The sequence below is a fragment of the Aspergillus nomiae genome (genome assembly GCF_001204775.2).
Source record: "Aspergillus nomiae NRRL 13137 chromosome Unknown contig00190, whole genome shotgun sequence".
Classification (NCBI taxonomy): Eukaryota; Fungi; Ascomycota; class Eurotiomycetes; order Eurotiales; family Aspergillaceae; genus Aspergillus; species Aspergillus nomiae.
In genome coordinates this window covers 1-27,545 of record NW_015378245.1, presented here as the reverse complement: position 1 = coordinate 27,545, position 27,545 = coordinate 1, and the positions used below count along the sequence as shown (strand labels likewise).

Sequence of the window (27,545 nt, the reverse complement as noted above, 5' to 3'; positions counted from 1 at the left end):
AAGATATATCAAACAATATATATATCTTCCGCTAATTACACTGCATTTGCTGGTACCATTTTTGTTTTTGTTTTTTTTTTTTTTTTGTTTTTTTTTCACATAGAAGGGTAATCGTTGAAATAGTATATATATTGATCCTATTAGAATGAATTATTTAATGAATAAACATACGAGGTAAAGACTAAACACAGCGTATATAAATTATTCTTGTACTGTATCTTGCTACCCTGTTTCAGCCGGAAATTTTTCCATGTTCGGTCGGGATGTTGTGAGCAACTCCGGAGTCGGCGCCAACTCCGGTTCGGTCAGTCTTTTTAGTCTGCCGTTGGCCGACAACCTTCACTTTTTTGTTTGCCAACCACCACACCATGTCGAGTGCCAGGAACGTCTCGGTCGCCCTGCGGAGGGCTCGACTGCCCAGACCCCGCTGTTTCGTCCAGCCCATCGTCTCTCGTGCTCCTTCTCGCATCGCTACTCGCTCATTTAGCGTCACCTCCGCCGTCAATGCGACCAAGGAGATCAAGTACACCAGCAGCGCGTATCCCAACCTCAAGCGTGACCCCAAGTTTGCCGAGATTACAGCCGAAGATGTGGCCTTTTTCAAGGAGCTGTTGGGCTCCCAGTCGGCTGTGATCGATGGTGTGACGACCGATGCCGCCGATGATATTGAGCCGTTCAACAGTGACTGGATGCGCAAGTACCGCGGCCACACAAGACTGGTGCTGAAACCTCAGAACAAGGAGGAGGTGAGCCAGGTGCTGAAGTACTGTAATGACAAGAAATTGGCGGTGGTTCCCCAGGGTGGCAACACTGGATTGGTGGGAGGTTCCGTGCCGGTGTTCGATGAGATTGTCATCAATACGTCGCGCATGAACAAGATTCGCTCCTTCGATGAGGCTCGGGAGTCCTGGTCGCCGATGCGGGTGTTATCCTGGAGGTGGCGGATCAGTACCTGGCGGAGCGGAACCATCTGTTCCCTCTGGATTTGGGGGCTAAGGGCTCATGCCATATCGGAGGTAATGCTGCTACGAATGCTGGCGGACTGCGTCTGCTTCGGTATGGTAGTCTTCATGGCAACATCCTTGGTGTTGAGGCGGTATTGGCGGATGGTACCATCGTCAACTCTCTCTCGACTCTGCGCAAGAACAACACCGGTTACGATCTCAAGCAGCTGTTTATTGGCGCGGAGGGTACGATCGGTATCATCACTGGACTTTCCATCCTGTGCCCTCCCCGCCCGAAGGCGGTCAACGTGGCCTACTTTGGTGTGGAGAGCTACGAGCAAGTGCGCCAGGCGCACCAGGAGGCAAAGTCTCATCTCTCTGAGATTCTCTCCGCTTTCGAGCTCATGGACGGCCGCAGTCAGCAGCTTGTCCACCAGTCCACTGGCAACAAGAATCCTCTGGATAGTGAATACCCCTTCTACTGTGTAGTCGAGACCAGCGGATCGAATGGTGAGCACGATATGGCCAAGCTCGAGAGCTTCTTGGAACACATCATGGGCGAGGGTATCGTCGCCGATGGTGTCTTGGCGCAGGATGAGACCCAGTTCCAGGGCATCTGGCGCTGGAGAGAAGGTATCACCGAGGCTCTGAGCCACCTGGGTGGTACATACAAGTACGACGTCTCGATTCCTCTTCCTGAACTATACCAGCTCGTGGACGACTGCCGCGAGCGTCTGACCAAGCTTGGGTTTGTCGGTGACGACGACTCCTTCCCTGTCCGTGCTGTTGTTGGCTACGGTCACATGGGTGACTCCAACCTGCACTTGAACATTTCTGTGCGGGAGTACAACAAGGAGGTCGAGAAGGCCATTGAGCCCTGGGTGTACGAGTGGATCCAGAAGCGCAACGGTAGCATCAGTGCCGAGCATGGACTGGGAATTGCAAAGAAGGAGTTCATTGGTTACAGCCAAGACGAGACCATGGTGAAACTGATGAAGCAATTGAAGGATTTGTACGATCCAGTAAGTACTTCGATCTTCGTTGTGTGTATACAACAGCTAACGCCTATGCTAGAACGGTATTATGAACCCCTACAAATACATTTAGATTATTTATTAAAAGCAGCTGCGTTCTGTATTGATGTAAGAAGTTATTATACCACAGAGTGTGAATTTATTGGGTTCAAGAATTATCGCGTTTGCTCCTGTATCTCACGAAGTCGATGTAGAAGTGCTACTCGAACCGATAGGCGTTGTAGACTGTTTCTATGATTCGCACATATTTTATATCTGAAGAAAACAAAAAGGGCATTTATCATCAGCTATTCACCACTATGTCTGTCTCCTACCCTACCAACCAGAACACAATTGGACCCCAGTTAACATTAAAAATGGAGGTGTTCTCCAACAAGGTACGCCACGTGATGGCGCCACTGGTCTTTGTTCAATAGAATCTCTTTGTAAAAACTGATGGTCTCTGCACAAGTTTGTCTATTTAAAGGGCCTCTCTCCTAGATGCTTGAGTTGGTCAATCGCCGCCTCTATATTATACTGGGTCCGAGCAATTCTACAGTACAAATGTATTCATTCCTTAAGCTTTTCTGTATCATACTGTGCAGTCACAAACGGAGGCCAATACGAGATATAGAAAGATAATCGCAAAAGCCCTCAGATTGGCGTTGGATTGTCCTTATCAGGTCTCTGCCTTCTTCCATATCCGTGAGGACCTGCTTCATGTTATATATACGCCGGTCAACCTTACAGGACACCCCTCCATAATGTGTGCCTTCGACGCGATTCGCAGCAAGAAAGAAACAAGGTGCACCTTTGCGACAGCGTTTCCCATGTATTCATGTCCAATAGGTCATGAGCCCGGCATGTTGTTCCCCAACCAACAAAGCATCAACAAGTTGATAACAGGTTACCACCTACTTTCTATTAAATTGTCACTGCAATTCTCGCCCAGGTCGCTTTCATCAGACGTTGGTGAACCTATCCTGACTTCGACCCAACACAGGCGAGATACTCACAGGCTCTGCTTATGAGTTTAGAGTACAGTATTTTGGTGCTTGGGAGGTGCCACTCCCAAAGATGAGCAAATTGTGAACATGGCTGGAAGACATACAATGATATTTACCAATACTTGTGGGCTACAACCAATGTGTCGGGTGGTTGTTCAAGCTGCTGGTGATCTTTTAGCTCAGGATGGTGATCTAATGGATGGTATTCTAAACGACCGTATTGATCTTTGTCGATCTCTGTGAGCGATGCCAATCATAAGGGATCTTGTTTGATGAACCTATAACTCCCACAATAAGACCTGTGCCGGCCTTCTTTGCTCAAGAAGAAGGATAGAATTAAGATCATAGTAGTGGAATGATTGACTTCGAATAAGAGTATCTCGCAAGCGGCTATGATATTGAATGGATGCCAAGGTTCTTAGCTAAAATCGTGCTCTTTGAGAGATACTCTCGCATATGGTGGAGTACCTCGGTGGTCACTTGGAGCATAATACGATTGGCCGACGGTCTCCGGGAATTTAAACCGCTACAGGCTGCAGCCTGAGGCCACATGCGGGGCATTATCTAATCGTGCAGAACCTTAGGGTCCACTCGGTGCCTCAGGCGGCGGTTGCCATGCGCTACCGCCTGTTGTTTTCCGCGAACCATGGAAAAGAGCGGCAGCTGACCATTGGATACGACGGGAGCAACCAATTTACTCTAATCTCGATTTCCCTCTCCGCGCCCTTCCCAAGGTCGATAATCTCGACTCATTGAGCTCAACTCCAAGGTCTCGCCGGACACGGTTAGCTGGCTGGCTGTACGGGTTGCTCATTGTCTCCTGATATCTCTGATCTTTGTGTTTCATTTTTCATTTTCTTTGTGGCCCCCTGAGGCGCCGACAAATCCGGAAACATGGCGGACGATATGGCGAACCAGTACCAGATGATGGAGGAGTTGGGCAGTAAGCTGCAACCGTCGCAGGATGGCCTCAATGACATTGGTTAATTGTTTCTGCGTGTTTAGGTGGCAGTTTTGGAATCGTGTACAAGGCCATTGAAAAGTCGACTGGAGAGATTGTTGCGGTCAAACACGTAGGTTCACCGCGTGCAGTTTTCGATTCGGAGAGTTTCACATTGACTTTGTTTGCTACTTTCAGATCGATCTCGAGTCAAGCGAAGATGATATCCAAGAAATTCAACAGGAGATCTCTGTGCTGGCGACGTGCGCGAGTCCCTTCGTGACGCAATACAAAGCCAGTTTTCTTCGGGGTCATAAGCTGTGGATTGTGATGGAATATCTAGGCGGAGGGTCTTGTCTTGACCTGGTAATTTACACGCTCATTGTCTGATACGGAACTTTGCTAATGAGGACAAGCTGAAACCGGGCGTTTTTAATGAAGCACATGTTGCCATTATCTGCCAGCAGCTGTTACAGGGCTTGGATTACTTACACAGCGAAGGAAAGATTCACCGCGATATCAAAGCTGCGAATGTGCTTCTCTCACATGTCGGAAAGGTCAAATTGGCGGATTTTGGCGTGGCGGCACAGCTGATCAATATCAAATCACAACGTAACACGTTCGTCGGAACCCCGTTTTGGATGGCACCAGAAGTGATTCAGCAGTCGGGATACGATTACAAGGCAGACATTTGGTCGCTGGGAATTACCGCTATTGAGATGATTAATGGAGAGCCGCCACATGCCAGCACTCATCCGATGAAAGTACTCTTTCTGATCCCGAAGGAGCCGGCTCCCCGACTGGAAGGAGATAAATACAGCAATACCTTTAAGGACTTTATCGCCCAATGTCTCACCAAGGACCCGGACCGTCGACCGAGCGCAAAAGATCTTTTACGACATAAATTTATCCGGAATGCGGGGAAGACCGAAGCGCTACAAGAGCTGATCCATCGGAAACAGGATTGGGATGCTGGACGAGGAGTGACGCGGAACGTCAAGTACTATGCTGAATCTTTGTATGTGCATCCGACTTGGCTCACACATGATATCCACTAACATCGTGATCTAGGAATACCATCACGCACTTGAAGGATGACGACGGATGGGTCTTCGACACTGTCAAAGCACCTACCATGAAAATCCCGGAGGACCCATACGTGGACGAAAATGACTTAGACTCCCAAGACTTCCTGTACGACGAAACATCGGAAATGATAAACGACATGCACATCTCCAGCCCTCCGCCCCTGCCGAAGCACGCTCCGACTAGCGCAGCAAATAGCGCGGTTAATACCGCGGTGAGACGAACCCCGGCCCCTGAGCGCAGTCCTTCCACGCGGCGAAGCTATAGGAAGCGGCGCTCCAGTGGAATCAAGCAGCCACTGGGCGTCGACTTGACCTTTGGCAACAGTCCATCGACCGTCCGGCAGTTTCGTCGGGTATCGGACAAGATCCCGTCCGAAAATTCGTATAGCTCCCAGTACTCCTGTGGACCTGATGAGAACAGTAGCCCGAAGACACTGTTCTCGGAGCCGAACAGCAAGGAAGCACAACTCGGACGACGGGCATACAGCAAAGCTGTTGGCCTGTCCTGCCAGGAGGTTCTGGGGACCACTGGGGACCAGGAAAAGCGAGAGGCGATTTCCCGGCTCGCAGAGGCCTGGAGTGATCTTGAAATGGTGGATCCCGAGGGCTTGTACCACATTCTTAAGATCATGAACGAAAAGCTTCAAGGGTAAGTTTCGAGCTCAGGTTCCCCGTGACGGACGGAATCGGCATTTGCTAACGGAGCTTTTGAAACAGTGATCCAAAGCTGTCAGGTCTTGTCCCACAGGCAGCTCCACCACCCGAATCCCCACAGAGACCACGTCTAGTTTTGGCACAAAACAACCCGCACCTAAAAAGCCACCGACGGCGGCAATCCACGGCAGTAGCTGATCCCAGTTTGCAACCGGCGCAATTAGCCAATCTTCCGGGCCAACAAGTCCCTGGAATGGAGCATACCAAGCAGTTGTCGGATGTGCTCTACCAGCGGTGGTCCGAAGGGCTGCGCAATCGCTGGCCCGGGATCTAACTGTAATGAGCCCTGCAGAAACATTCTTTCCTGAATCCTTCAGGGGCTGTTTCTTTTCTTTTCTTTTTCATTCGTTATGCTGTACAAAACCCCATGATCTTCCAGGCGTTCACATATCCGGTGTTCTTGTTCGGCCTGGTTTCCGCTACGATCTTAATTTACGCTCGCTTCATATGGATCCCACCACTGGCCCCATAAGGGCCTAATTCGTTCTCTCGTGTCCTCTGCCTCCATCCTTGCAAGGGGTTAGCTGCAGGTCGATGATACCCCGAATCGAGAGCGGTGCATGTTAAACCATGCCGGCAGTCTTTCGTTCAGTAAGGACGGGGTGGGATGGACAATCTCGCAAGTGCACACCTCGGCGCTGAATTTTCTTTATTTCTTCTCTTTGTTTCCCATCAGATCACGGACCGGGCCTTGGAGTTTCGTATGTGTTGGGTTTCATTTCTGGTGAATTTTTTTGAGGACTTTGTGATTATTGGATTTTCTCTTCTTGTTTTGATACTTTTTCTTTTTCTTTTCTTTTTTTTTTCCTTTCCCCTTTTAACTATTCAAACAGGACCCCATGGGGGTTCTATGTGATATACCTTTGTATTGCTGTTGTTGAATTTATATGTACGTAATTGGCAGTGCGAGTTGCGGTTAGAAACAATCGAAAGCCAAAAATAAGGCAAGGACGAGAATCAGCAGAAAATCTAGACCGGCGGGAATAATGACTTCCTCCGTAAGCTGGGGTGGATACGGACCCGTGCCGATTGATATCTCGTTGTAATGAGGTAGTGCAGATAGCAATGAAAAGTGGGTGGAAAATGAGAGACACGGCGATTTAACTCGGTATTTCACTTGTCACTCCCTGCAGGCGGCTGTCAACTCCATGTGGCCTTGATTGGTATGCCATCGTCATTTGACTCGATTGGAAGCAAATCTTGCATATCGAAGAATGGAGATTGATGGGAAATTGACAATACGGTCAGGACGGAGTATCGTCACGGGGGATTATATTTAATGCCACGATGAAACGGCCAATCACTCGGCGGAGAGGGCGATCACTTTCCCCCCTGAACGAGCTGGACACGGAAGGGATGCGCGTTCGACCCGCCTCATGGGCAACGAGAAAATGCTCTTGCAACTTGCTCAGGAGACAAAACCACACCTTCATTTCGTTGACACTAATTCTAATTTTACTTTTAGTCACTTGGCCAGACCTTTATTTTCTCCGATTGAAGTTTGTTGTCCCTTTCCTCTTGTTCTTTTTTTAATTACTTTTCTTCCCTCGTCTGTTGGATCTTGTGCCGGAGGATTGTTCGTTGGCTTTCTCACACTCTCTCTTCCACTCTTTTGGAACGAATTGTTTTTGTTTTTGATTTTCTGGCCAACCCAATCCGCTGCGATTCTTTTGGCGTGTTGTTCTACTTGAACTGGTGTTTTTTGTATCTTTATTTTATAGTATTTTCCATCACGGTCTCTGCTACTGTTTATGTCATGATCCTGTCCTTTCCCCAGTTCTTCACACTCCCTGAGCCCCGACTGTAATCCAACGTCATGGGAGACATCACGGGAACCGAGTCACCTGCGCCGGAAGCATCCCAACCATTGCTACGCTCCTCGCTGGACCATCCTTCCAATCCCATGTCCGCGACCGATCTTACTGAGGAACAGCTCGAGCACCAACGTCAAATCCGCCAGCAGAAACGTACCTCGCTCCCCGCCCGTCCCCATGGGGCAGCACGCCATAAGAAACGCTTGACCCTCAACTTTCCCATCAACGTACCTCCCCTGACGACTGCCTTGGATTCAAACGTCGCTGAGCCCAGTTCCATGACGCCTGTGACCCGGCCTTCGACTCGACAGTCTCATCTCCCCGCCATCGGGACCCCCGTAACCTTCGACGACCATGATGACGGGTCCAGCCTCCTGACCGCCATTGCCTCGCAGGAACGAAAAGTGCTGGAGCTCCGCGAGGAGCTCCAACGGGCCGAAAGCGAGCTGGACTCGTTGAAAAGGCAGTGGGAGTCATCCGAGAAGACCAAGAAACGTATCGATATCAGTCACCGTGCCGAACCGCTGATTCCCCTGCGATCCCCCGACCGGCCCGGAGCCGACGAGACGATCCTCCACAGCAGGGAACACAGTGTGGCGAGCTCGGAGAGCCCTTCGGTAACACAACCACGATTCAGCCGGGAGCTGGAGCGCCGTCACAGTGTGCGCGCTGCGGCGGCGAAGGGTACCAAGATCTCTGCAAATGGACGACGGGTGTTTCAAGGTTCTCATACGCGGACCTTGTCCTTGCTCTCACCCACTGTGGGCCCTGTCCCCAATCTGCCAGGTTCGGAGTCAGGAAATGGCCAGCCCGATCAAGATCGCTTGGGCCGCGCTCCACGAGCGGCGACCCTGCCGTCAGCCGAGCGTAGTCCGATGGCTCTAAGCTCGAATGAAGACATGATCGCGCAGTGGCGGAAAACGATGCCTCCCCCGTCGCGGGAGGCGCTGATGCGCACGGGTAAACAGATGGCATCCGATCTGCGCGAGGGTCTATGGACCTTCTTGGAAGATATCCGGCAGGCAACGGTGGGAGAGGAAGGAATCAACGCCACCGAATCGAGAGCGGTGCCGTCCCGAAGCTCGAATTCGCGAAGCCGAGACCGGTTGTCGATGCAAGGAAGCGTATCGTCGCGATCCGCCTCTTCGTCACGGAGTAAAGGTGCAGGAGCGAAATTATCTGGTAAAGACTCTAAATCGGCGGACATAGACTCGTCGTTCTGGAGTGAATTCGGCATTGATACAAGTGGGCAGAAGTCCCCGAAAGCTCACAGAGCCTCCACCACCCCAAGCGGGCCGAACGCGCAAAACGGGTCCAATCGTCTCGACATTGAGGACAACTGGGACGACTGGGATACTCCCCAACCGAAGAAAATGCATACCCCTTCGTCGAGTCAGTCTACGTGGGAATCGAAGCAAGACCAGTCTCCGATGACTCCTAGTAGTCCCCGCACAAGTACTAGGTGAGTTGTCTCTGTTCTTTCTTCTTCCCCTCCCTGCCTTTTGTAATTCGGCCAGTGTGGTTGTGCAACAATACATGCGCTTACCACGATTAGCTTTGGTGACTGGCGCCCACTCCACGACTCCTCTGTCCCAGATCCCAGTGTGTCGGACGGCATCCCCTGGCCGGCCATGGCCGATATGCCATCCCCGAAGTTGCCGCGCACCGCAGCCCACCTAATGGCCGAATGGGAGCGCAGTCTGTCGCCTGCGTAGGATTCTCCTCCCTTCAAGAACGACTAAGTCAGACACTTTCTTCTTTCTATTCTTCCCTTCAGGGCCTTCCACTTCATTCCGGGATACTGTAAATATGGACATGAACATGCACGATCTAGCCTTGTTTGGCGCGACTGATATATTAGATCTTGAGCATGAGACAATACGGATAACGCAGGGTTATGATTGATCCCAATGCCTTTTACGACCAGCGTTCTGTTACTGACGTTCCTTTCATTTTTCATTCTTGTCTCTCTTTCACTACTTTTGGTTACTTTCTTGTACAACTTCTTTGACGAACAGAAGGGATGTTTTTATACAGATACATGTCAGAAGTAGATCACAGTCCAATACAATAAAATTTATTATGAATGAATTTGACAGAACACGTTCCATGGATCCGAAGTAGAATGCCATGAATAAACAAACCAATAAACACCAAGGGTAGTATCTGTATCACGTGACTAGGTGCTGCATAAGAGGTCTTTTCCGCCCGCCGTAAATAAATTTGCGAGTCGCCATCTCATCTCCGCAAAAAGTCCGGGGATCGCAATTTCACCTCCAGACTTCTTCGAGCCACACACTCCTTTGTTAGCTCTGATACCCTCTGCCTACGCTACGGAGCAACCACATAATCCTCTCATCACCCATCGACCCGGATACTCCACCACCCCACCCCTCGGAACAACACGACCACATAACTTCAGAATGAACATCCCAGGAATGACTTCGGGCATGGCTCCCGCAGGCGCAACTGCAGGAGTCGGACTCCCCGGCGCCGGAATGCAGGGCATGAGTGAGCAGGAACAGGCAATGGTGAAAGCGGTTAGTCAATATACTCCGGAGCCCGTGTCAGGCACCTGGACGCGGGAAATACAATGCAGCGAGAGGGAGGGACAGAATAGACTAACGAGAACAGATGCACGCGGCTATGGAATCGTGTCCCGTGAAGACTGTTATTTCGGGTACGATGGGATTCGGTCTTGGTGGTGTGTTTGGGTTGTTTATGGCTAGTGTATGTTCCAGTGACCCTTACCCCAATACCCAATCTCCCGCAAGGAAATACTAATGAAAATCCGGATTAGATGTCCTACGACTCCACCTTCACTCCCCAAGGAAAAGCCATTATGGACCTCCCCTGGCGCGAACAAGTCCGCCGCGGTTTTAAGGACATGGGCTCTCGCTCCTGGTCGTCGGCCAAGAACTTCGGTATCGTCGGTGCATTGTACTCGGGCACGGAATGCTGCGTCGAGGGCCTGCGCGCCAAGAACGATCTCACAAACAGTGTCATCTCGGGCTGTATCACGGGTGGCATTCTCGGTGCGAAGGCGGGCCCTCAGGCTGCTGCGGCTGGCTGTGCGGGTTTTGCGGCGTTTAGTGCGGCCATCGATGCTTATATGAGGATGCCGAGTGAGGAGTAGGTGGCTGAGGCTGTGTGTATAGAGTCTACATAATTCTGGGTGGGCGTTTTTGTTTGGGATAGAGCGGCATTTTTTGGGCGTTTGGGGTTTCTTGCTTCTTCTGCTCTTGGGGGTGGAATCACTGCTCTCTTGGTTGGGGGTTTGTGATGTATGATGTTGGTCTATGGGACTCACTGCTCCGATTGTATTATAGTGTATATGAGGTTAGAATTGTATAGACTATCTACGCTTTACTACGCTGTTACGGAGTGGGATTGTAGTTGAACTTTCTTTGGTAAGATGCATTGCTTGTACGTTGAGAATATTGAGTTGAGAAGATATCGGAGGGTTATGCAGTTCTACCCAGTAATCTCTAACAACAATATATTGATTCCAAGCGCCGTCCACGGGGAAGAGGCTAATGTTCAACTGCAGTTCATCGCTATGGTGGTGGAGCCATAGGGTAGTTCTATGTCACTTTAAAAACCACACCCAAGTATCTAAATGGTTTGGAAAATACATATAGAGAGCAATATTAGGAAAATACTTACGAGTCCTCTTGGAAACCAGAAATAATTATATCAGAGGAAAGATCAAAAGAATAGTAATAGAGCGCCTTTCTCTGACAGTAATCCACTTGAAAACTAGAGATGGCTGCGATCTGATTATCTGTTTTATTGGGAAGGTCTGTAGACACTTTGAACTCCCTTTAAGTAGGGCTGATTCAGGTGCAACTTGGTTAATAGACACAGATACTAGAGCACGTGTACGGGGCTAATAATAATATGTAGTTTTTAGATCATGATTTCTCACTTTTATGCAACCTACTTATGAAAGGCCCAGAAAAGTTATGTAAATGTGAGTGATCGTCATAATGGGTGGCTGTTGCGCAACCCTCGTTCTGTTGATATCCTGAAGAAATGGCAGGCTTTAACTCTGGGATAACGTAAATGCTGATATCTAGACATATATGCTAGGGTGCAATTCTTCTACTTTCAAGTGCAAAGCTTAGTAGAATTCACAGTCCTGAAGACTCACTTATGGGCCTGCTACAAATGTTTTGGATGGAATGTCATAAGCAACCTCGGAACGCCCGCTCTGAACCCGTACCTGGGCGGGGCCAAGGATGCTAAAAGCTGGAATTGCTTTAGTTCGATGTCACTATCTTAGATCGGGTGTCGCTGGACTTTAAGCGATCACCTCTTCATGAGTGGTTATGGCAACATTGCTAGCTTGCGTGAGTATGGTAAAGATTGGCTCCCCGTCCCCTGATTTTGCAAGATGAAGAGATTAATTTATTGATTATTATGCTCGGGTGCAGAATGCCGTACGGGATGTCACAATCCAAATCGCGCAAGAAAATTAGCTAGCGACATGGCTTCCTAGCGTGCAGTATATAAGCGAGCACTTCAGCTGCTTTCGAATGTGACTGCACGCCCCCCTCTAATGCATTGACTCTCGATCTCTTCTCGCACCTTCGGCATCAACTGTGCATTATGAAATTCTTTCCTGTTCCTCAAGGTCTGGCTATCGCTGCTGTTGCAGTGACCAGTGCAGCCTGGAGTGTAAGAGCAGCCCCGGAGACACCAACCGGGAATCCTCTCGCTACATCCGACCAGCAGGAGCTCGATGCCCTTGCAATTCAGATCTATCAAGATTATCCGTTCACGGTCCTCAAGGCCGAGGCAAAGGCAGCCTACCGGACAGCTCACGGCATTGTAATTAGCGACGAGGCGGCTTCCAGCCTTGATGCAGGCATTGAGGAATTAGTCTTCAGCGCCGTTCAGAAGGCCGTGAACAACGATCCATACCACCCCAAGGTGTACTGGGTCGATTCTGGCCCGCGGAGCTGGTTCGGACTGGATGTTCCCGGTGGACGATATTCTTACGATAACCCCGACTGCATCTACCGCACCATTCCCATCGACGACGACGTCGATTATGTTGTCACAGGCTACCGCCACTCAGTCGGTCCCACCGATGTGAGCTTCTCATTGATCAGCGACCCCAATTCTCAGAATACTGTGGGCTACTTGGCGGGCAGCGACCTGATAGTCGACAGTGACGGCTCGTATACTATCACCATTAACAGCTCATCTGCCGATGGTCAGAAAAACCACATCCAGTCCACTTCCTCGGCCGTGCAACTGTTGATTCGCAACAACCTAGGCAATTGGGACTCCGAAACGCCGGACAATATCACGGTGCAAGCCGTGAGTAATACCACAGGCCATGACGCCATCACCAGGGCGAAGATAATCAGCGATGCGATATGGAATCTACAAGAATCCATTGTGACTTACGGCGTTGGAGCACTTGGGCTGAAGACGATGATAAACGCAGTGAACACACTCTCAGCCCCGAGTCAGTCCAGCTCCCTCGGCACGCTGACCAGCCAAGCCAGCTCATTTGGCCATTTCAACCTCAGCGCGGAGGAAGCCCTCGTGGCCACCCTCACCCCTGGCGAGGCAGATTACTTTGTCTTTCCGGTGACAAATCCCTGGATGATCACTGTTGATCCGGGCAGTAGTCTGGTTAGTTTGAATAGCAACCAGGCCGTCGCGAACGCCAATGGGACCTACACGTTTGTAGTATCCCTGACTGATCCTGGCGTCTATAATTGGGTCAATACGACCGGGCTCCATGAGGGTACTATCATGGCGCGCTGGCAAGGGCTAGACACCTCTTCATCGTCTGCTGACTCCGTTGCTATTGATGTCCAGGTGGTAGCACTGTCTGAACTAGCCTCAGTCCTTCCGAATGGGACTCGATATGTCTCGACCGAGGAGCGTGCAGCCCAGCTTAACCAACGCACTGTAGCTTATTCCCAGAGGGTAGAGTTCTGAGATGATGTGTCAGCTCTAGCCTTTGCAAACCCCGCTTTCTAAAATGCTATCACATAACAGTAGCACCTATTCCTCGCCTTCTTCCAAGAAAACGTATTTCTATGTTGTTCATCAGGTGGCCTGAGGGCTCCACACCCTACCGGCGTGCGGCTTGTAGGTTACGATTGGGGTCAATGTAGATTAGCTGAAGTTTTGACCGACAAGTCACCATCTACTGTCCGGGCATTTTTATCCTGGCCGGTCGATGTACCTGTGTCGCAAAGTATGTTGAGATCACCCAGCTTTTAGCCAATTCCGTTGTTCATTACAACAATTCACATACCTATATACAAGCAATAGTAAGTGCCTCTACCAAACTCCCCAAACCTACACTTATCCCTCTATTTCTCCTCAAGCGGCCTAGAAACCTCATTCCTCGCATCCATCCACTCCCGTATAGACTCCCACTTCCGACATGTATGCGTCTGCCCGACGCCCAAGAAAACCGGCACCCCCTTCCACCCATACATGGGCACGGGCGACAAGTCCGCATGACAAACCACAGACTGCACGATCTGGTCGAGACAATGATGCAGATGGACCTGGCCCCAGTTATGCGGCATATGGGACGCGTTCCGCAGAAACCCGTCGTGTTGTTCGAGGTGAGCGGAGTAGTAATCTTTATCTAGGTGCATGCGGATGTAGTTTAGGCAGTGGAGGGAGTGGAAGACGTCCAATCTAGCTTTAGGGTCAAAACTGGGCTCTGATAGAAGCGCTAGATACTGTTCAATTGAGGTGGAACCTACTCGAAGTGGTAATTATCTGTGTCTGGGAACTTTTTGATCCCTGGTTTGAAGGGCGCGGCTTCTTCTTCGGTGATCGCGGGGAATTCTCCTATTCATTTTGGATCATGTTAGGATGGTGGTGGTTTGATGTATACATCCTTGATTGGCAGGAAAGGAGTATATACCGCGAAGCAATTCAGCCCACGCAGCGTCTATCTCCGGACTAGGCGGACCCGCATACTGGGGTCTGGTGGGATCGACTTCTCGTTCTATCATCTGTGTCTCGTCATTGTAGAAGAACTTTCCGGTGAAAGTGCGCTCTTCGTAGGCGATGAATGGTCGCACGTCTGCAAAGTCGGTTTGATACGCCCCGTGCGTTGCTGGTTGATGGAATAGCAGATACCCTGAGAAGAGGGCTAGGATTGCGGAGAGGGCCCATGGGATGCCGACCTGCCAGTTGAATGTTGTTTTCGATGGTCTTGGGGGTTCGTTGCTGTTTAGTTTCTCGTAGGTGTATTCTCTCATGCGTTTGAAGGATATTGGCATTTTGGTGGGTTGGGGTTGGATTTCTGATAGCAGGGTGGGTGGTGAGGGTTGGGTCTGGGTAGATACAGGGGAATTGTGTTTTCTGGGGGATATTAGAGACGGTTGTCTAAATGAGGGCTGATCGGTCTTGGATATGCTTCATGGGCGATCAGTACGTGAGCCCCTAGCTGAATGGGTGGCGTCACAAATGCAAGGCTTTTAGGGTTTTGAACATCGTCGGATGGGGCTTGGAGCACCAGGCAAGTCTATTGGGCATAGGAACGAGCTAGAGTAGTGAGAACTCATAGATCATGCAGTGGGAGGTGATCGTCAATGTTTATCATGCAGGTAGCCGTGGCGATCCTTCGAGCCAGCAACTAGCGGTCAAGTAGCCTCTACTCGGGATGATATGATATGTCCGCCTATACACGCCATTGTGACCTGTCATCAGTGGGCTGTTGCTATCTCAGATTATGGACTCGACGATCTGATTACACGTAAGATTAGTAGTGATTTATGAGATCGAATGTGGTTAACATAATAGGAGCCAGTTTAGGGGCATAGCAACAACTCCCTAACAGTTAGCTTGCACCATGCAGCGATTGACCTGGCCAATAGGCACATCTGAGCTGCACCTTGCTACTAGTACTTTCTACTAGTGTGCATGCGTTCTTTTAAGCGACGAATATAAGCGCACTCTGGACAGTGCATCGATTCGCTGATTTCTCAGAAGCTTAGCACCATGGAATGTAAATTTGTGGGTCATTGGCAAGAAGATCCAGTCATGCAAGTAGAACTGCAAGATCATTTATGGCAAAACCCACATAGCCACCTCAGATGACCATTCATCCCTCACTTGACGAATCTCATGTATACACGGATTTCACTACCATCATTCGAATCGGGTGAATGCAACGGGTATTGTCGAATCACCACTCAGATCTACCTTGATCCATTAAACAAGGCTTGCCAAAGTCAAGCTGAGCGTACTCACCGCTCATGATCTACTGCGTGCATGGCCCAAATCACGCAATACGTTCTCTGTGGTCTCGTGGGAGGCGACCTTTTCAATATACACCGAGGCTGATATAAAGGCAAACATCCCACCTTTACTGATGACCAACACACACTCATCTAAAGCTTACAATCGATCTTTTCTCACACTGCACTCATCGACACCTTCGCTCGATCTTACCTGATACATCCCGCAATCAAAAATGAAGTTCTCCGCTGTTTTGCTTGCGCTCTTCGCCGGAGCCGTTATGGCAGCTCCTGTTCCGGATAACTCGATCCATGAGCGGGTATGACACGTATCGTGCCTTGTGATATTGGGCTCGTGCTAATCGGAGAACGAAAAGGGCGTACGGTTACCTAGTGCCTCGATCGAAGAACGGGTAAGTCTTTCTTGGACTTGTTAAGAGGAGTCCTAACTGAGATAAAACAGGGTTACAAGCTGAAGAAGCCAATTGTTGAGCGGGTGAGACTACATGACTCTTATTTCTCTCCAAATTGATTATTGATAATGGAATGAAAAGGGACGTCTTTACAGGGAAGGCGCAATTGATGAGCGGGTATGACTACATGACTCTTATTTCTCTCCAATTTGGTTATTGATAGATGAATGAAAAGGGAGAGGTTTCTGCGGAAGGCTCTATTGCTGAGCGGGTAAGACAATATGATTTCCAACCTTCTTGAATAGAGTACTAACTGTTGAATGAAAAGGGTGTACCGTTGCCTAATACCCCGATCAGAGAACGGGTAAGGCTTGCTTAGACGCGTTGAGAGGAATTCTAACTAAAATTAAACAGGGTCTTAAGCTGAAGAAGCCAATTGCTGAGCGGGTAAGATTGCCTGATTTCTAACAGAGTGAGTTGACTAATGGCCACATAATAGGGTGTGCAGTTGCCGCCCGGTCTGGATGTCACCAACCCTGGACTGGTATTCGGAGAAGGTCATGAATAGGTACCCCGAACTGCAGCGGATAGTTTCCCCCTATACTATGTGATTCAGACGAGGGCAAGTTCATCTTGTTTCCATGCCCTGGTTGTGGTGCTAACGTTTAACGCAGTGGAGTCATTGAGCTGGATACTTGGTGCACTGCCTAGCTGGGCCAGATGCAGGCACTGGATGTCTTTGGTTAAAACAGTGAAGCAGGTAGATAAGATATGATTGACGAAGCTGTTTATCTTGAGTTGAAATGCAAGACTTTTATTTTCGGGTTCCCTGAAGTGTGTCTTGTAGGACCTCCATGAAAGGGTCTTACTTTTGTCTTTATTTGGACATACGATAAATGATAAAAACATTATTCATGATAAGCGTAAGAAGCCGACAAAACCTCTAAATAACAAAAATTGTTACCTGTAGTACAGTAAAACGAAGCCCATCCTAGCTGCCCATACCCCCAATAACCATAGCCTGAATAAACCTGCGACGATCTCTTTCCCTACGCAGCATGACCAAGCACGTTGCAATAACTAGAGCCTCCTCTACCATGCTCAGGTTGACATCAGGATCAAGAACCAATTGACCACCATTTCCAGCAGAACAACCAGACGAACCTGTCGCACGCGTATCGGGACTCCGGAGAAGATAGGCAATCCGGGTAACCTTTGCACATTCCGCCCCATCAATCCTTTCCAAACACAAGGCCTTCAGTTTGCGTCCATCTGGTGAGGTAATTGTCGAATACTTCCATTCCCATCTACATCCCCCACCCGGAGGCGTAAATGACGTGGTCCGCGTGGTCAATTTGCACTGCAAGGCAATCGGCGGAATGACGTCCCCTTCTACACAATGTAAGAAGCGGATCCAGGGACAGCCTCCTGGCCTAAAGTCAATGGAGAAGAGGTCGCCGTGTTTGGGTGATGCGAGAATGGTGTGACTCGACAAGGCCTTGTCTTTGGTGGCTGTATATGCTAGGGCACCGTCGGCGGTGTAAATCGGGATCTCATTCTGTCTCATGGGCATAGGCGGGCGCAGTGCGCGAATACCCTTTGCTTCGATGTGAAACCGCTTGCCTTGGAGGAAGTTGGCCTGCGATATGTCCAGTAGTGTGCTGGCGGTGGACGCAACACTGTGGATGCTGGTGGCATATTCTTTGGATTCGTGTTTGGAATCCATGTCTGGACTTGTGAAACTGATGGAGATAATATAGGACTAGACTGTTTGTAGATGAACATATATATATAGGGCATGTAAATGAGAAATAGAATCACTCATCAAGAGCTGTATCTCTGCCCTGGTTTATATAGATGGTTGTATCAATGCTGCGCCCTCGTCGTACTCGCTTATCATAAGCTTTCCGTTGGCGGAGCCTTATTGGACGGAGGGAATACGAGCTTTCCAATTACGGACTAGCGGCTGAGCATCCATGGACGGCCGTCGATCGTCACGGGGCAACTGGCTGGCGAGAAGACGATTTGCTGCGCATTTGCCACATAAGCCACGGTTCTAGTATGACGTGGTTGGAAACCAGAGCTCTGTCCTCCTTGCACAAAGGCGTACTCGTATACGATAATGTCTCCGTCTAGTACGCCTCGCCAAACAGGGAGAAAGGGCCACCTTACAGAACTATACTAGATACATTGCTAGCATTCATCAATCCTTGACATAGGCGAGGAACCAACCGTCTTGTCTTGCTCGGATAATGAAAGGGAGATTATTCAGTGCTGTCATAATCGTCGAATTGAACGATACTAGCAGCTCGTGAGAATGTCACGATTGGTTGTACTGCGATGTCTCGTGTGGACCATCGAAATGCCCTAATTGGACATGACGGCGGAGCTGACCGTTTGAAAAAAACGCTCTATTACCCTTAGAGCCAATATGGATTCTGGAACTCGGTGGAGTTGCTCCATCAGGGTTGGTGGATGCTTTCTGTGGAGCTGTAGTGATATTTCACGGGACCTGGATATGCCATAAAGTGTAACATGTTGGAAGCTGTGCCTTACACTTTGACGAGAAGGTAGGTAGCCGTATCTAGAGCTCCTACCCGTGCATTATACATGATATAGGTTGTTTTGTGGACTTTACTCGGAGTAACTCTTCCAGGTCAAGCAAAGACATAACTATCACACCGAGTGAATTGGTATCACACTTTTGCTATCTCGAATCTGGCTAGTAGCTCAAGGTACCTCGCAGTAGACCATTATAGAGCCGAGCTCCATTAGACTGATTATTAACAACCATAAAGAACCAACCATGACATACAGCAAGTGCCCACAAGGAAACCAGCATCGCCACCACACACAAGCAAGACACACGTTTCAACAAAAGCAGGGAACAAAAACAAACGAACAAAACTCCTACTAGCAGTGACTATCGTCATACCTAATCAAAATTATTCATCTGCGAAGCAAAGTCCAAACGAGGCCACCATCCCACCCGATGCTTAGCAAAAAGCTCCGCGTCCGGCTTAGCCTTCTCAAAATCTTCCGCACGATCCAATGTCCCGGCCAGAACAATGACTGATCCTTTAAATTCCTCGCGATCGCCCGTCTTGTAGAGCAAGCTTCCACAGTTCTCGCAGAAATGCGTCGTCAAGTGCATCCCGCTCTCATGGATCATAGAGTACGTTTTGGGGGAACCAGATGTGATTCGGAAATGGTTATCCGGAATAAGTACATTCGCCGAGCTGCCACTGCTGAGCTTGCGGCAGGTTAGGCAGTGACAGACAGCCTAAAAGTTTAAAGTGAGCTTTGGCTGTCTTTGTGTAGCTCATGGGTGGTCATTATGCAAGGGAGAATGGGGACTGATAGGTACCTTTAAGGCGGGTTCCACGTCGTACTCGTATTTGACTGTTTGACAGAGGCAGGATCCGGTTGGCATTTTGGTGATTATGAAGTGGTATAGTAACAGGAGGCTTTAGTGGTGTGTGCGTGTGTGTGTGTGTGTGCGATGGGAATAGATGGATGCGATTGAGTATACTGATATATAACCTATCGCTTTTGGCCAGACTGTTCTAACTACAAGGATGCGATTAAGCTCAACATGCTCAATGGCATATAGAGGAGTCTAGATTTTGGATCGCAAAAGATTAATAGTATTGACCCGTTCAATTGGATAAACAGCCAGATTTAAGTTACCGACGTTGGAAAATGGAAGCGAGGTCGACACAGGCCGAGATTCGAACTCGCATAGCTGATGAAGAGCCTCGTTTGAAGTCAGCCCACTGACACAAGAATTTAATAGTTAGTTGCGGAGCTATGATTTCTTGCTGATTGGGTAATCCGATTATGCTCCAGTCAAAAAGCTCTATCATAACTATTTTTGGTTCAAACCGTGGTACGCATTGCCTGGTTCTACACTCTACTTTCGATTGACTTTCGGCAAACATTGGGTGGAATGTACACCTGACTGACAGGTGGCATAATTGGATGAAGAGCTGGACAAGCTGTAAGCCTGGCCAGGTCATAAAGGACGCCATATGGACATCGAAGACTCATACCTGGTGTACTTGAGATCTACATCCCGCCAATTAGAAGGTCTAGTTCCTTATCTCTGTAGATAATGATGTTTTGTAACCTGTGCGAGGCACTAATAATAATTTGCCTCAACTTTCACCACGCAACATGACGATACATGTGAGTTATTCATGCACGGGCTGCTGACAGATGAGCACGGAGGATAATTGCAACAGTGGAGTTTCATGCAGCTTTAGTAATTATTATCCTGTGCCTAGTGCAATAATCAACAATATACAATTTGGTGATAGCTATATCGACAGTGGCCCTTCTGACTCCCAAAGGGCCCAAGGTATTTTTTCTATAGCTTCATCATCCCACTGGATTGGATCCGCCTTTCGTAGAATATCAATTACCGCCTTTTCTTCCGCATCAGAGACTATCATATTATAAGACAAAGGCCTTGAAGGATCTGGATCGGGCCGTGGGACTCTTAAAAGTGATCCGTTATTCCATCGGAAGTCCACTGATGCTCCGGCCGACAGTAAAATTTGAATATCGTCTATATATCCATAACAGATTGCACGACTTAATGGGTTAGCGTAAGGCCCTTGCAGATGCTCGATATTTGCATCTGTTGTTTTATGGGATGCCAGATATGCCAAAATCCCTGTCCCGGACCGCCCTATAGCACAGTCAAGTGCACTGCCGAAACCTGAAGTCTTCAGGGTAAACTGGAGGTTCATATTCGCATTGCCCTCATCCATCAAGAACCCGACAATATCCGTTGAACGAGATTCAATGGCCACACCAAGTGCGGTGCCCAGGGATGCAAACCGGAGCTCTAGATTGACGTCAGCATGTGCCTCGGTCACTAAATACTTAACCAAGTCCAAGTTGTGTGCTCGAACCGCGTTGGCCAGTGCATTGCCATGCGACCCCCACTCATTATTAACTTGTAAGTTGGCATCGGCATTTCCCCCCTCCACTAGATATTTCATAAGATATAGTGACCTTTGAGAATAGGCTTTTACAAGTGCGTTGGTGAAATGACCAGATGCTGGCGGTGGATCGATGAGAGCACTGCACACGGCGCTGAGCTAGTGAAGGCCATAACCTGCGATGGCACCAGGACACCCGTTGGGTCAATGAAAGCGAACACAAAAAGGTCTGAGGAACACTCAGACCTGTGCTGATTCTCCTAGCAACCTAGAGAGTAAGGATACCCCACGATCCAACCAAATTCCTTCTCATGGTCATACACACCTCCTGTACAACAGGGATCACTGCTGGCGAATCATCGTTGGTAAACCGCAGAGAGGATGACCACAGGTAGGTAGATGATTATGGATACCAAATGCCATTGTCCTCGCGGCACCCCGACCTTACTGGAGCGAGATCTCTCGAAGGACTGAAACCCTGTCTTCTTTGTAAACCATATTCTTGCCTCTCAAAATATGTCTGTGTAACACTTGAGCTAGATTCTGCTGCAACATGAATGAAATGGGGATATATTGGCAAAAGCTCGTAGGGAAAGGAGTTGTTGACTGTATCTTCACGGTTCAGCCTAGATAACGACAAGTTTAAGGAAGGAAACGTGTAAGTGCTAGGCCTGCTTGGGACCCCGCGTCAACATATCTTAATGCATTTAAGAGAGCATAGTAGTATAACGGTCTATTTATCAACTAGATTAAACATTCCACGGTATCTGTGGTCATAGTTCGATCAAAACCGTCCATCATAAGGCTCCATCAGAGTGTTATTTTCAATCCCAACAGGGAATCCCTCTCCCTCTGCAGTAGTATGGCACCAAGGCTTGAGCCCAATTTCCTCCCTCAACTTACTCGAAAAGCACTTCGACCACTGACGACGGGGATAATGCTGATTCACATCTTCCACCGTATCGGGGTGGACATACTCCTTGTGAGCGCCAAGGTTGTCTAGATACTTGTCAGAAACTATAAACACTCCTAGTATAGGATAGTAAATAGACATACCAAACTGCGTAGCGAGCTGAATAAGTAAGCCGATAGAGTGAATAGTCCCAACTTTGACCGGATCCTGATGACGAATGACGGCCTCTGCGACACTCTCGGCTTGGGGTGCTGGGGCACCCTTCTCCTTAAGAACGTTCAAAGCGACAATTCCACCGTAGATGTCAAAGGACATGAAGACGTCTTGGGTGTATTTGTCGATGGTGCCAATGTCGTGGAAGAGGCAGGTGAGGAGCCAGGTTTCGTCGCTGAACTTCCATTCTGAGAAGTGTTGTCTGGCGATTGCAAGGCCTGGAAATATAGTTAAGTAGGCAGAAGTATTGATTTTGGGGAAGGAGAAACATTCGTACCGTAATAGTAGACACGCATGCTGTGGTTGAAGGTGTGGGCGGGTAGCTCTGCCTTGACATATTCCATGGCATCTTTGACGAGAGTGGTATCGGGAAGATGTGTATCTTTGACAAACTGGGGAACGGGGGGCTTTCTAGGTGGTCTTGTAGCAGCTCGCTGCTGAGGGTCGCAGGATACAGCTGTCCAGCCGTATTCTTCGACTTGAGCTGCCCTGGTGGATGACATGGTAATAAAAGGGTCAATAGACTTGTGAAGTTGGGCAATAGATTGGGTTAGAGAATCACTTGTAAGACACTTGCTGGAATGAAGGCTGAGAGCTACGGGGAGAGATGAGTGGTATTTATAACCTCTAGTGATAATTCATCTTCAGCAATGATCTGAAGAACCAGATACTGAAGTCGCAAGATGCATGACATACATCAACCCTAGTGGGGCATTTATTTCCATAAAGGGCAGTAAATATGTGTGGGGCTGCTGTGACCACCAATCATCACAACAAGCCTTTTTTGAGTCTCGCCTTCATATTCATGACGAATGTGGCGTTGATATTATAGACACAGAAATGTCTGCCGCCGTTTCAGTTTACTCAGTCAAATCCGTGGCTCCGCCGACATATCTCCGTTATAGACTGCCCCACGAAATATAATGTCCTTTCTAGGAAGTCCTAGAGGTCACACGCGTCCTTCATGATGGAGTGCTTCAAACAAGGATAAACTAGTACGGCTAGGGGGATAGGTATAGTAGAACTCTATTTAGTTATGTGCATTGTAACTGAGGCCACGAGAAGGCGACGTCTGTATACTAGTGCCTTATATAAGAAGCCAATCGCGTCCCAGTTGACCGATGTTAAATATCCACTGCGAAGACAACGTCTGCTGGGTATCATCCATCTTCCAGAACCTTCTCAAAATATTCGCAGCGTTAACCACATTGATACATTTTGTCTCGAACCAGAATTTCTCCAGACAACTGATGACAAAGTCCCGTTGGTCTTGCTGTCGGGATTCTAAGCCCGCAACAAACATAGGCCAGAGTATACATTTGAATAATGATTCGTCACACCTCATGGCCTCAATTATAGCAATCAATCCACATACCAAGTCATTGAGGGGTGTTGTACTTCCGGTAAGAGCATCTCGAACGCGTATGCCGTATATGAGGGTGCCAGCTTTATATGCCTCTCCCAATGTTGACAACATATCTGTATCATGTGCCGAATGGGTATGTAGTTGTGGTAGGTCTGATACCCAGGCCCGGGAGTCAAAAGTTTGCGTTAGACCAAGTACTCTGCTGACGTTTTCAGTATATGATTCCAGGCTGCCTCTGTCGAGGGGATCTGAGCCAGCGAGCATGTCTCTACAAATTGAAAAAGAGCGCAGAGCATCCAATATAAGCTCCGGGCACCCTAGATACGACTGATCAAGACTCATCTGGAGGGGTGTGGTGGACTGTTGTAGCAAGGGCGTGTTGGACAATAGCTGAGGACGTGTATATGTTGCCCCAAGTGTGTTGATTCTGATGATGATGGTGGTCAGCAAGGAGGATTTATAAACCAGGAGATTATTCACTGGCTCACTTACAAATGGATCTGCCTGACGATAAAGTTACGTATCCCTTCGACAGTCTCCCCAAGGCTCTGCTCAGCACCTGTCTGTGATGTCATGGATGGTTGAATCTGAGTAATCAATTTCTTGACGCCTTCCAGATGAACATTCCACTTGTCGCTTCCAGATTCCAAGAGATCCAGAAAGATCAATAGAAATGCACTCGCGACTACCGTATCTTGCTTGGATGATTTTTCCTCATTCAAAGCATACGATATCTCTTGTATAGCTTTGCACTTAAACCAAAGAGCATTTTGCTGCGCGTCATTTAATGTGGGAAAGGTTGATGTTCCAAGCTCATAGAACGATTGGTCTCCATTGGCCATATGACGTGCTGAAAGGGCGACAATGGACGTTAATAAGACTGGGTTGCTCAATGCCGCGGGTATTAGACTTCTTAAGGGGTTCCTCTTGCTGTCGTACATAACGAACAGCTTGCATACGCATTTGCTGTCTGCATATGGAGTTAAAGCTTACTCGGGATAGACTTCGGCGCTAGGAAGAATAATAGCATACTTACAGTAGTATAGGTAGTATTTGGAAACCTTGTCTAGGCCTGAGGCGTAGGGATCATCCGGGTTTACTGGTACATTAAGAATAGATGGATCAAGGCTTCCTGCGGTATCAAATTCACATCGTTAGTCGAAAATATATATATCGCTAGATATGGTATCCCCCCTTCCATGCTCCCCCAATGGCCCCCAATAACTTCTGTATTCTGATCAAGGATATCCTTACCATGCTCCACAGGGTTAACAACAGCTATTGACTCGGAATTAGTTATATTCCTGGCGCATAGACCCACTCCTGTTAGTGATCCTAGGCTGCGCTTCGTGGCAGCAACAGATGCATCCCTGGCCGAAGAAGCTTTCTTCTTACCCCGAAAGGCTGCACCTTCGACCCACCGAAAGGGCCGTTTTCGGAAACATTCCAGTCCGGCCTTTTTGCATTTCTTGCATGGTGGCTCAGACATTTCGCACTCGATGCGCCTGCGGCGACAAGTGTAACAGGACTTCTCCATGACGATCAGCTTTGTCGAAGGAAGACTGATCCTGTGATCCTAGTTCGATATGCAGCCCGTATCGAAGGCAAACTAATTGAAACATGGAAGCAGTCATTGGCTATTGAATGCAATAGATCCTGCCGACATTGAATGCACGGAGCGGGGAATGGACGGTCACGTGACTGGTACTTATGGCCTGAGGCGTGGAAGGTGCAACCAATTCCAGCAAGTTCCCCTTCTGTCCACGTGGCGCCAGTGATGAGCCGCCAAGCCCGGCTTCCCGGGCCGCGGGTAGACTAGTCTCTTTCCAGCCATGGTCCATAAGGGCGACGCGAGCGGCAAGGTCCATGTCAGTGACCGATCTGGACTCTATGCATAGTTGCCTTCATTCTCCGTGCTACGCGAGGACTACCCAATTGGAGGCAGTCTGGCTCATTGTGGTCAATTAAAACGATTGCTCGCGACTAGTATATGACAGCGGGATCCAGTCAAACCTTAACGGATGTGATAGCAAATCCCGAGATCCCGCTTACCATGGAAGTTAAATGCATGTTTTAGTGCTATGCAAGTTGCCAAGAGAAGGGTTTCCTTTGAAAGGACGTTTAATTATAGGTGTAGTTGCAAGGGCACCCCTGTATCCTTGGCCCGGATAGGCAAAGTTCACCGTTATGCTAGCCAAGTTCGTGCGCCGGATCGGCATCACCCCATACCTGTCTTGCCTAGTCATCAGTCATCAAAGACAAGAGTGTTGGCGGACGGAGACTGCCTTCCCCTCAGGAGCCTACACGAGTATGTAGCCCTCAGGCCATATCCAGGCGATTTCCTCAAGCCCACAGAAATCCACGGCCTCACTCACCAAGATGGCCGAAGAGCCGACCGCCCTGAACACAACATCAGCACCCCCTGAACGCAATGTCCAGCGAGCTGAGGACACCATCCCGGTGCTAGAAATCGAGGAAGAGGAGGACGATCCCTCACCGACAGATTCCGCGCTTGGCAGCACCGGTAGCCCAAGCTACGCCACGTCCCTGCTCTCCGAGGTGAAAAACTACAAGTACGAGAACGGCCGCCGATACCACTCCTACCGCGAAGGGCAGTGCGTGCTACCAAATGACGAGCAAGAACAAGACCGCGAGGACCTATTACACCACGTTCGCAATCTGCACTTCAGCGGAGATCTGTTCCACGCCCCGATCCCAGAAGATGTTGAACACGTTTTCGACATTGGCACCGGCACAGGTATGGTTTGCATTTCCAAACACCTCCCCCTTGTTTAACCCGGGAAATCTATTCGTTCATCCCTAACCAAATCATCAAAGGTATCTGGGCCATCGACTTCGCAGACACTCACCCCAACGCCCGGGTAATCGGTTCCGACCTCAGCCCCATCCAACCCGCCTGGGTCCCTCCGAACCTCGAATTCTTCGTCGACGACGTCGAAGCCGACTGGACCTTCAAACGAGACTACTTCGACTTCATTCGTGCATGCGACCTGGGCGGTTCGATCGCCGACTGGCCGAAGCTGCTGCGTCAAGCCTATGCACACATGAAGCCCGGCGGATGGCTGGAACTATCCGACTTTGAGATGGAGCATTTCTCCGACGACGATACACTTCACCTGGCACCCTCGCTGGGCGAGTTCTTCCGATTGCTGATTGATGCGAGTACGAAGTTCAACCGGCCGATGAATGTGGCGGCGGAGCACCAGAAACAGATGATAGACGCGGGATTTACGGATGTCAAGGAGAAAATTTACAAGGTAGGTCTTACATCCTGTTCTACCCTCATTTATATATTTCTTTCGCTATATGGTATCCCTTTGTTTTATGAGACATTAACTTGGCATACATAGTTCCCAATGGGTCCCTGGGCCAAAGAAAAGCGACTGAAAGAAGCCGGTCGGTTCCATCGCGAGGTCATGATTATGAGTCTCGAGTCATATGCTCTTGCACTCTGCACTAGGGTCCTCGGATGGTCTCCGGTGGAGGTTGCGGTTTTCCTGGCTTCTGTGCGGAAAGAGCTAAGAGATCCAAGGGTGCATATCTATGGCAAGTTTCATGTTGTGTGGGGAAGGAGACCGAGCGAGTAGGGGTGGTTCAGGTGGTGTGTGCTTCATGATGATTAACGACCTTTCCTAAACCTACTACCTAATAAGCATGATCTGTTACAGTCTGCTGTTGCTAAGAGCCAATAATGGACATAAATGAGCGACTAGTAGTACTTGGATATGTACACGAAACCACATTCATAAGCTCAGGAATCCAAGACTTTAATCCAACGATACTACTTAATGTCCATTCCCAAGAGCCTTCAATATCAACAATAGTCACGAACCAAAAGGCCGGAGCTACACCACACCAAAGCACCACCACCAATACCATCAATACCACCAGAGCAGCTTCCCTGCATCCAAAACCCCAT

General features: G+C 49.0%; 11 protein-coding genes across 11 annotated transcripts; 6 read left to right on the top strand and 5 right to left on the bottom strand.

Annotated features, from left to right (window-relative positions):
- Positions 1–368: 368 nt before the first annotated feature.
- ANOM_006687 (FAD-binding oxidoreductase) lies at positions 369–2,106 on the top strand (the record flags this gene model as incomplete). Its single annotated transcript, XM_015551943.1, has 3 exons — positions 369–948; positions 1,017–1,966; positions 2,019–2,106. 3 exons carry the CDS (start codon positions 369–371, stop codon positions 2,049–2,051), a joined length of 1,563 nt encoding a protein of 520 aa, XP_015405676.1. The 3' UTR covers positions 2,052–2,106.
- A 1,612-nt stretch (positions 2,107–3,718) lies between these two features.
- On the top strand, positions 3,719–6,036 carry ANOM_006686 (STE20 family serine/threonine-protein kinase). Its single transcript, XM_015551942.1, has 6 exons — positions 3,719–3,907; positions 3,970–4,037; positions 4,103–4,270; positions 4,321–4,922; positions 4,976–5,641; positions 5,710–6,036. The coding sequence occupies exons 1-6, from the start codon at positions 3,859–3,861 to the stop codon at positions 5,978–5,980; spliced, it is 1,824 nt and encodes a 607-aa protein (XP_015405671.1). The 5' UTR covers positions 3,719–3,858; the 3' UTR covers positions 5,981–6,036.
- A 1,486-nt stretch (positions 6,037–7,522) lies between these two features.
- Positions 7,523–9,235, top strand: ANOM_006685 (DUF4048 domain-containing protein; the record flags this gene model as incomplete). Its single annotated transcript, XM_015551941.1, has 2 exons — positions 7,523–8,982; positions 9,076–9,235. 2 exons carry the CDS (start codon positions 7,523–7,525, stop codon positions 9,233–9,235), a joined length of 1,620 nt encoding a protein of 539 aa, XP_015405677.1.
- A 708-nt stretch (positions 9,236–9,943) lies between these two features.
- Positions 9,944–10,656, top strand: ANOM_006684 (translocation channel protein TIM22; the record flags this gene model as incomplete). The annotated part of the gene is made up of 3 exons (XM_015551940.1): positions 9,944–10,060; positions 10,155–10,250; positions 10,321–10,656. The coding sequence occupies 3 exons, from the start codon at positions 9,944–9,946 to the stop codon at positions 10,654–10,656; spliced, it is 549 nt and encodes a 182-aa protein (XP_015405670.1).
- A 1,475-nt stretch (positions 10,657–12,131) lies between these two features.
- Positions 12,132–13,481, top strand: ANOM_006683 (uncharacterized protein; the record flags this gene model as incomplete). The annotated part of the gene is made up of 1 exon (XM_015551939.1): positions 12,132–13,481. The coding sequence occupies one exon, from the start codon at positions 12,132–12,134 to the stop codon at positions 13,479–13,481; it is 1,350 nt and encodes a 449-aa protein (XP_015405678.1).
- Positions 13,482–13,861: 380 nt separating this feature from the next.
- ANOM_006682 (oxidase ustYa family protein) lies at positions 13,862–14,791 on the bottom strand (the record flags this gene model as incomplete). The annotated part of the gene is made up of 3 exons (XM_015551938.1): positions 13,862–14,198; positions 14,267–14,354; positions 14,431–14,791. 3 exons carry the CDS (start codon positions 14,789–14,791, stop codon positions 13,862–13,864), a joined length of 786 nt encoding a protein of 261 aa, XP_015405674.1.
- Positions 14,792–17,155: 2,364 nt separating this feature from the next.
- Positions 17,156–17,890, bottom strand: ANOM_006681 (uncharacterized protein; the record flags this gene model as incomplete). The annotated part of the gene is made up of 1 exon (XM_015551937.1): positions 17,156–17,890. The coding sequence occupies one exon, from the start codon at positions 17,888–17,890 to the stop codon at positions 17,156–17,158; it is 735 nt and encodes a 244-aa protein (XP_015405675.1).
- A 1,209-nt stretch (positions 17,891–19,099) lies between these two features.
- ANOM_006680 (GFA family protein) lies at positions 19,100–19,597 on the bottom strand (the record flags this gene model as incomplete). Its single annotated transcript, XM_015551936.1, has 2 exons — positions 19,100–19,447; positions 19,532–19,597. 2 exons carry the CDS (start codon positions 19,595–19,597, stop codon positions 19,100–19,102), a joined length of 414 nt encoding a protein of 137 aa, XP_015405679.1.
- A 2,300-nt stretch (positions 19,598–21,897) lies between these two features.
- On the bottom strand, positions 21,898–22,742 carry ANOM_006679 (cyanamide hydratase; the record flags this gene model as incomplete). The annotated part of the gene is made up of 3 exons (XM_015551935.1): positions 21,898–22,112; positions 22,170–22,457; positions 22,517–22,742. The coding sequence occupies 3 exons, from the start codon at positions 22,740–22,742 to the stop codon at positions 21,898–21,900; spliced, it is 729 nt and encodes a 242-aa protein (XP_015405668.1).
- A 584-nt stretch (positions 22,743–23,326) lies between these two features.
- On the bottom strand, positions 23,327–25,172 carry ANOM_006678 (uncharacterized protein; the record flags this gene model as incomplete). The annotated part of the gene is made up of 4 exons (XM_015551934.1): positions 23,327–24,032; positions 24,098–24,575; positions 24,642–24,737; positions 24,860–25,172. Coding segments are annotated over 4 exons (1,572 nt in total), but the record flags the coding sequence as incomplete, so codon positions are not given.
- Positions 25,173–25,984: 812 nt separating this feature from the next.
- Positions 25,985–27,234, top strand: ANOM_006677 (class I SAM-dependent methyltransferase; the record flags this gene model as incomplete). Its single annotated transcript, XM_015551933.1, has 3 exons — positions 25,985–26,363; positions 26,444–26,883; positions 26,977–27,234. 3 exons carry the CDS (start codon positions 25,985–25,987, stop codon positions 27,211–27,213), a joined length of 1,056 nt encoding a protein of 351 aa, XP_015405669.1. The 3' UTR covers positions 27,214–27,234.
- Positions 27,235–27,545: the final 311 nt, after the last annotated feature.